This window comes from Scylla paramamosain, unplaced genomic scaffold (assembly GCF_035594125.1).
Source record: "Scylla paramamosain isolate STU-SP2022 unplaced genomic scaffold, ASM3559412v1 Contig93, whole genome shotgun sequence".
NCBI classification, from domain to species: domain Eukaryota; kingdom Metazoa; phylum Arthropoda; class Malacostraca; order Decapoda; family Portunidae; genus Scylla; species Scylla paramamosain.
In genome coordinates this window covers 267,501-275,000 of record NW_026973758.1, presented here as the reverse complement: position 1 = coordinate 275,000, position 7,500 = coordinate 267,501, and the positions used below count along the sequence as shown (strand labels likewise).

Here is a 7,500-nt window from a genome sequence, read left to right as displayed (position 1 = left end):
GTAACTGTTACTCCTAAATCCATTTCTTTTAATTTCTTTAAGTTCACACCATCCATCCCATAATGATGTTGTATTCTTTTTTTACTCTTACCAAAACTCCATTACTTTACATTTACTTTAAGTGAATTCCATTTGCCAAGATTTACTCCATCTATTTATCTTATTTAAATTGTCTTGCAGTACCATACAGTCATTTGCATTTTCTACCATTCTCATCAGCTTAGCATCATCTGCAAATAAGTCCATATAGCTGTCTATCTCTTCATTTATGTCATTCACATATATCACAAACATTATTGGTCCCAACATTGATCCCTGTGGGACACCACTAGTTACTTTCAGCTAGGATGAATTCTGGTCTTGTATTACAGTTCTCATCTCTCTATCATCCAGATAATCCTTCATCCACTCCAGCAGTCTTCCTCCAATTTTTCCATATATTTTTTTATTTTTTTAATCTTCCATAGCAATCTTTGGTGTGGTACTTTGTCAAAAGCCCTCTTCAAGTCTAAGTAGACACCATCACTAGTCTGTCTCTCTTGCACAATATCAACTGCCTTTGACTAAAAGGACAATAAGTTCATAAAGCATGATCTTCCCCGCCTAAATCCAAATTGACAATTTACCAAAACTTTATCTCTTTCCAAGTGTTCCATCAATCTTTCCTTTATTGTTCTTTCACATTCTTTTACTACACCACTAGTAAATGACACTGGTCTATAATTTGGTGGGTTTTCTTTATTTCCCCCTTTGAATATTGGTGTAATATTTGCTCTCTTCCAATCTTTTGGTACCCTTCCCTGCAACAATGATGTCACCACCATACTGTGAATTTTATCAGCCAGTTGATCTCTACATTCTTTCAATATCCAGTTTGATACTCCATCTGGACCAGATGCTTTATTTATTTCAAGGTCCTCAATCATCATAAGTATTTCATATAACTGACTGGTACTGTACTAAGCGTATTCCTCACCAAATTATCCCTTCCAGCATCAAACTCCCCTTCCACAGTAAATACTGATCTGTAACTTTTGCCCATAATCTCCGCCATGTCCTGTGCATCCTCATAGATTTTTCCTTCATCTTTCAGTTTTGATACACCTCTCTTCTTGATCCTCCCATTAATATGTCTAAAGAACAGCTTGGGTTCATTTATTCACTTTTCTATTATATCTCTTTGATTGTATTTTCTCTCCATTCTTATTATTTCAACATACTTGTTTCTAGCATCAATATATTCCTTCCATCTGCTCTCAGTTTTCCTTTTTTTCCATCTATTCCAACCATTTAACTTACAATTTCTAGCCTTTTTGCATTTTGTATTGAACTATTCCTTACCTTTTCTACATCTTTCTCCTCTAGGTACAAATTTCTCTACAGCAGTATTATATATCCTTATAAATTCATCCTATTTTTCCTGAACAACTTCTGCATGTTCAAAGTCTTTCCAGTCCACGATAACAAAGTACTTTCTTAATTTTTTTCAGTGTGTGTGTGTGTGTGTGTGTGTGTGTGTGTGTGTGTGTGTGTGTGTGTGTGTGTGTGTGTGTGTGTGTGTGTGTGTTTGTGTGTGTTGTAATTCCTTCTCTACGTCCATAAACCTTTTAGGTCTTGTTTTCTTTCTTCTGTCCATGAAAATAACATCAGCTGATCCAGCATTGCAACCTAACCCAACTGATGCCCTCACCTATTGCAGCATAACCTAACCTAACCCATGCCCCAACCTAATCTCCTGTCCATGCCGCAGGTGAGCCAGGACGGAGGGTTCAGCTGCGACCACGACTGGAGCATGCTGGTGTACTACAGGAGTGCCTAACGGCCCCACCTGTTGCGGGAGACCGGTGAACGCTCTGCCACTGGGATCATGAAGGATGACCTGCTCATGCTGAACCTCTTCCCAGAGGTGCCCACCAACAGCTACTCCAGCAGGAATGAGATTATCTTTGTCATCGACCGCTCAGGTGAGGTGGAGGCAGGTGGGACAGCTGGACAAGGTCAATAGGACCCAAGAACTGATATGATGGGATGCTGGAAGGCTTGTCAGTGCAGGACTAAGCAGATATGATGCCTTTCATAGCTTTTTAAACAGGCTGTGAGGGAGTTACTGGGGTTTTGAAGGATGTTTCCATGTTTCCAGTAATAGTTCAACAATAACTCCTTACTGTGACTCCTAAGCAGGATGTGAGGGAAGTTACTGGGATTTTCAAGGGTCCAACTCAGCAAGGTTGTACTAAGCTAACGTAAATTAACCCCAAAATTAGTTCGACTCAGTGAGTTTGTACTGTAGTTGTGCAGTGCTAACCTAACCTAAACTGACCTCACCAACAGGAAGCATGCATGGGGAAAAGATAGAGAGTGCCCGGGCAACACTTCTTCTGTTCCTGAAGAGTCTGCCTCTGGGTTGCCTCTTCAACATTGTCAGCTTCGGCTCATCCTTCTCAGTGCTCTTCAAGAAGTGAGTGGTCCAGACTGGGTTAGGATAAGTGAGAGGTCATTCTTCCTCTTCCTCCTATATTTATCTTGTCTCATCTTTCTCATCTTCTATCTTTTAATTTACTTCCATTCCTCCTCCTCCTCCACCTCCTCCTCATAGCTGCAAGCGCCGGTTTGTAAAAGTCTCACTCGTGACCAAGACTCTAGGCAAGCGATTGGTCTTTGTGGCATTTTCAAGACCCAGTGTTGGAGGCATCTAACACAGCAGTATCTGATTTCCATGCATAAACTTTTCATTTGCTCAATTTATGGTCACATTTTTTCTGAAACTTCAAAAGCGCTCTGATTAATGAGTCATGCCTTCTCTTCTCAGTCAATGCGAAGCCTGTCGTGGCAAGTTTGCCCCTCAGTATTTCCGGAATTCTTCTGCCTGCAGGTTGTGTCACCTCCAGAGTAAGATAGAGAGACTCAACGAGAAATACGAGGAGAAGTGCAAGCAGTATGAGGACGTCGTGCAACAGCTTGAAGCACTAAAAGAGTTCGTTGTCTCTAATACAGGTTGCACCTCCACAGATGTTGTTCCTGCCATCCCTGACAGACCTGCCTCCTCCACTCCAGGGGCTCCTGCCCGCCCACATGCTGTGCTTGCAGAGTCACCATTCACTTTAGTCAGTAATCGTGCCACCACCACTAATGTTAAGAAATCTTTGCCCATCTCAACACACAACAGGTACCAGATCCTAGCTGAAGAAAAGGAAGATGCACAAGAGACGAGACTGGTCGGAGACTCAATAGTCAGAGGTCAGCTCTCTGAGTTCTGTGGCAGGGCTCGTAGGACACGTAAGCGTCTATGCATGCCTGGTGGACGCTTAGACGACATCACGGCAGCATGCGACGAGGCAGCCTGCGGATCTAATAATAATACCCTCTTTATTACTCACGCAAGTACAAATGATGTCGAAAACACTAGGTCTGAAGAGCTCATGGAAAAGTTCAAGAGGATGATACAGCGCTAAATCCAATAACATTATTGTTTCAGGTATCCTCCCCCGGACCAGGGCACCGGCTGCCTTCTACAACAGAGCCTTCAGCACTAACAGCCGTCTTTGTTCTCTCTGCGCAGAGGAAGGTGTAGACTTTGTTAATCTTTGGGACAACTTTTACAATAAACCTTCTCTGTTTCAGCCGGATGGTTTACACCTGAATGGAATTGGAGCAGCACGACTAGGCAGACTCCTTAGTAATAAAGTTTCTATTTTCAGACCAAAAAAAGACCAGCAAGATCGTGTAGCTCCAGACTCTTAGTAGACTCCTCGCACAACCCAACCTCCATGTGCAACACTATAAAAGCTTGGTAACTCTTCTTTGGACTCTCTCCAGCTTGTCTATATCTTTCTTGTAATGGGGTGACCAGAACTGGACTTGGAAGTGAATTATCGCCTTAACGTAAGCTAACTTCCAATCCTTGGGAACCTTACCGCATTTAAATGATTTGGTGAAAAGCAATGAAAGGGGCTTACAAATTTGAAATCTAGTTTCTTTCAGGACACGTGGTGCAATACCATCTGGGCCGGGGGCTTTGTCAGTTTTCATTTTATCAATTGATTATTTCTTTTTCATGAAAAACGCAGACAATTAAGGGGGTTATGTTGTGGAGCATAAGGAGTGGTTCGGGGATTGTATGAATATTTTCCTCTGTAAAAATTGAAGCAAAATAATCATCCAGTGTGTCCGCGATCTGAGTTTCTTCGGTGACAAAATTACCGTTATCTAGTGTAATTTGATTAATGTGAGATGTAATGACTTTTTTATTTCGAACGTAACCGTAAAATTCTTTGGGACTGGATTTAGCAATGCTTGCAATATACATTTCTAGATTTTTCTTACTCTGTCTAATGAGCTTTTTTGATTCGCGTCGGAGTCTGTCGTATTCTAGTTTATCGGCCTCATTCTGAGAGAACAAATATTTACTGTAGGCACGATTTTTCTGCAGTAGTTGTGACTCAGTGTTGTTTGTCCACCATTTAGGTTTGTTTCTCTTGCATGGACGTTTTTTACGCATAGGGATACATGTCTTCACACCATTTTATAAAAAGTAGCTACTTAAATTTCGCCCATGATTCTTCAATGTTACTTTCGCCAAGTTCAGCGTTCCAATCTGCGACAGAAAGAATTGACCTGAGTCTCTCGTAGTCTCCTTTTTTATAAATGAAAACTTTTTCGTTGCTAACAATGTCCTTATATGCTTGAAGGCTGATGTTAAAAGAGACAATCTTGTGGTCACTTGTACTAAATTCAGGACCAATATTAACGTTAGATATGAAGTCATCGTTTGTTGAAAGAACAAGATCTAATATGTTGTCACCTCGTGTGGGTCCTTGAACGTGTTGCTTTAGGGAACATTCTAATAAATTATTATACAAGTCGTGACCAGAGTGAGAGTTAGGTGGATTTCCCCATGAGTTAACAGGTAGATTGAAGTCTCCACAGATGACTATCAAAAGTGTTACTTATTTCAGTAATTTGATCTTGTAAATTCTTATCAGAGGAAACATTGTGAACCGGAGGCCTATAAATAAGACCTATAGCAGTTTTCTTAGAACGTACTCTTAAATGCAAGAAGACTGAATCTATATTGTTAATCTTTTCAGTTTTTAGTATGGTTGGCTGAAGACTGGCTTTCACATACAGCAATACACCGCCTCCTATCCTGTCTTTTCTTTCACTGCTGAACATTTCATAGCCTGGCAAGTTGTATTCCACAAGAAAGTCTCTGTTTGCAGAGTTCAGCCAAGATTCAGTAATACCAATAATGTGGTAGTTTTCTACAGCTGCCAGGGTTTCTAAATCTGAAAATTTATTTCTAAGGCTGCGAGCGTTGATTAGGCAAGCTTTTATAGTGTTGCACATGGAGGTTGGGTTGTGCGAGGAGTCTACTAAGAGTCTGGAGCTACACGATCTTGCTGGTCTTTTTTTGGTCTGAAAATAGAAACTTTATTACTAAGGAGTCTGCCTAGTCGTGCTGCTCCAATTCCATTCAGGTGTAAACCATCCGGCTGAAACAGAGAAGGTTTATTGTAAAAGTTGTCCCAAAGATTAACAAAGTCTACACCTTCCTCTGCGCAGAGAGAACAAAGACGGCTGTTAGTGCTGAAGGCTCTGTTGTAGAAGGCAGCCGGTGCCCTGGTCCGGGGGAGGATACCTGAAACAATAATGTTATTGGATTTAGCGCTGTATCATCCTCTTGAACTTTTCCATGAGCTCTTCAGACCTAGTGTTTTCGACATCATTTGTACTTGCGTGAGTAATAAAGAGGGTATTATTATTAGATCCGCAGGCTGCCTCGTCGCATGCTGCCGTGATGTCGTCTAAGCGTCCACCAGGCATGCATAGACGCTTACGTGTCCTACGAGCCCTGCCACAGAACTCAGAGAGCTGACCTCTGACTATTGAGTCTCCGACCAGTCTCGTCTCTTGTGCATCTTCCTTTTCTTCAGCTAGGATCTGGTACCTGTTGTGTGTTGAGATGGGCAAAGATTTCTTAACATTAGTGGTGGTGGCACGATTACTGACTAAAGTGAATGGTGACTCTGCAAGCACAGCATGTGGGCGGGCAGGAGCCCCTGGAGTGGAGGAGGCAGGTCTGTCAGGGATGGCAGGAACAACATCTGTGGAGGTGCAACCTGTATTAGAGACAACGAACTCTTTTAGTGCTTCAAGCTGTTGCACGACGTCCTCATACTGCTTGCACTTCTCCTCGTATTTCTCGTTGAGTCTCTCTATCTTACTCTGGAGGTGACACAACCTGCAGGCAGAAGAATTCCGGAAATACTGAGGGGCAAACTTGCCACGACAGGCTTCGCATTGACTGAGAAGAGAAGGCATGACTCATTAATCAGAGCGCTTTTGAAGTTTCAGAAAAAATGTGACCATAAATTGAGCAAATGAAAAGTTTATGCATGGAAATCAGATACTGCTGTGTTAGATGCCTCCAACACTGGGTCTTGAAAATGCCACAAAGACCAATCGCTTGCCTAGAGTCTTGGTCACGAGTGAGACTTTTACAAACCGGCGCTTGCAGCTATGAGGAGGAGGTGGAGGAGGAGGAGGAATGGAAGTAAATTAAAAGATAGAAGATGAGAAAGATGAGACAAGATAAATATAGGAGGAAGAGGAAGAATGACCTCTCACTTATCCTAACCCAGTCTGGACCACTCACTTCTTGAAGAGCACTGAGAAGGATGAGCCGAAGCTGACAATGTTGAAGAGGCAACCCAGAGGCAGACTCTTCAGGAACAGAAGAAGTGTTGCCCGGGCACTCTCTATCTTTTCCCCATGCATGCTTCCTGTTGGTGAGGTCAGTTTAGGTTAGGTTAGCACTGCACAACTACAGTACAAACTCACTGAGTCGAACTAATTTTGGGGTTAATTTACGTTAGCTTAGTACAACCTTGCTGAGTTGGACCCTTGAAAATCCCAGTAACTTCCCTCACATCCTGCTTAGGAGTCACAGTAAGGAGTTATTGTTGAACTATTACTGGAAACATGGAAACATCCTTCAAAACCCCAGTAACTCCCTCACAGCCTGTTTAAAAAGCTATGAAAGGCATCATATCTGCTTAGTCCTGCACTGACAAGCCTTCCAGCATCCCATCATATCAGTTCTTGGGTCCTATTGACCTTGTCCAGCTGTCCCACCTGCCTCCACCTCACCTGAGCGGTCGATGACAAAGATAATCTCATTCCTGCTGGAGTAGCTGTTGGTGGGCACCTCTGGGAAGAGGTTCAGCATGAGCAGGTCATCCTTCATGATCCCAGTGGCAGAGCGTTCACCGGTCTCCCGCAACAGGTGGGGCCGTTAGGCACTCCTGTAGTACACCAGCATGCTCCAGTCGTGGTCGCAGCTGAACCCTCCGTCCTGGCTCACCTGCGGCATGGACAGGAGATTAGGTTGGGGCATGGGTTAGGTTAGGTTATGCTGCAATAGGTGAGGGCATCAGTTGGGTTAGGTTGCAATGCTGGATCAGCTGATGTTATTTTCATGGACAGAAGAAAGAAAACAAG

The 7,500-nt window shown here is 42.9% G+C and overlaps 2 protein-coding genes and 1 long non-coding RNA gene across 3 annotated transcripts in view; 1 reads left to right on the top strand and 2 right to left on the bottom strand.

Annotated features, from left to right (window-relative positions):
• The window catches only part of LOC135098929 (von Willebrand factor A domain-containing protein 5A-like), a 13,084-nt gene extending 10,546 nt beyond the window's left edge, over positions 1 to 2,538 (top strand). Inside the window, exon 3 of the mRNA XM_064001366.1 lies at positions 1,751 to 2,538. Within this exon, the coding sequence (XP_063857436.1) occupies positions 1,751 to 1,819 (69 nt within the window). The 3' untranslated portion in view covers positions 1,820 to 2,538. The remainder of the gene's footprint in view (positions 1 to 1,750) is intronic.
• Positions 1 to 7,500, bottom strand: part of LOC135098932 (uncharacterized) — a 44,917-nt gene that overhangs the window by 11,913 nt on the left and 25,504 nt on the right. The gene's annotated exons all lie outside the window — the stretch shown is intronic.
• Positions 6,576 to 7,500, bottom strand: part of LOC135098938 (von Willebrand factor A domain-containing protein 5A-like) — a 3,798-nt gene continuing 2,873 nt past the window's right edge. The window contains exons 2-3 of the mRNA XM_064001368.1: positions 7,150 to 7,363; positions 6,576 to 6,782 (exon numbers count right to left, since the gene is read on the bottom strand). Of these exons, the coding sequence (XP_063857438.1) occupies positions 6,652 to 6,782; positions 7,150 to 7,246 (228 nt within the window). The 5' untranslated portion in view covers positions 7,247 to 7,363 and the 3' untranslated portion in view covers positions 6,576 to 6,651. The remainder of the gene's footprint in view (positions 6,783 to 7,149; positions 7,364 to 7,500) is intronic.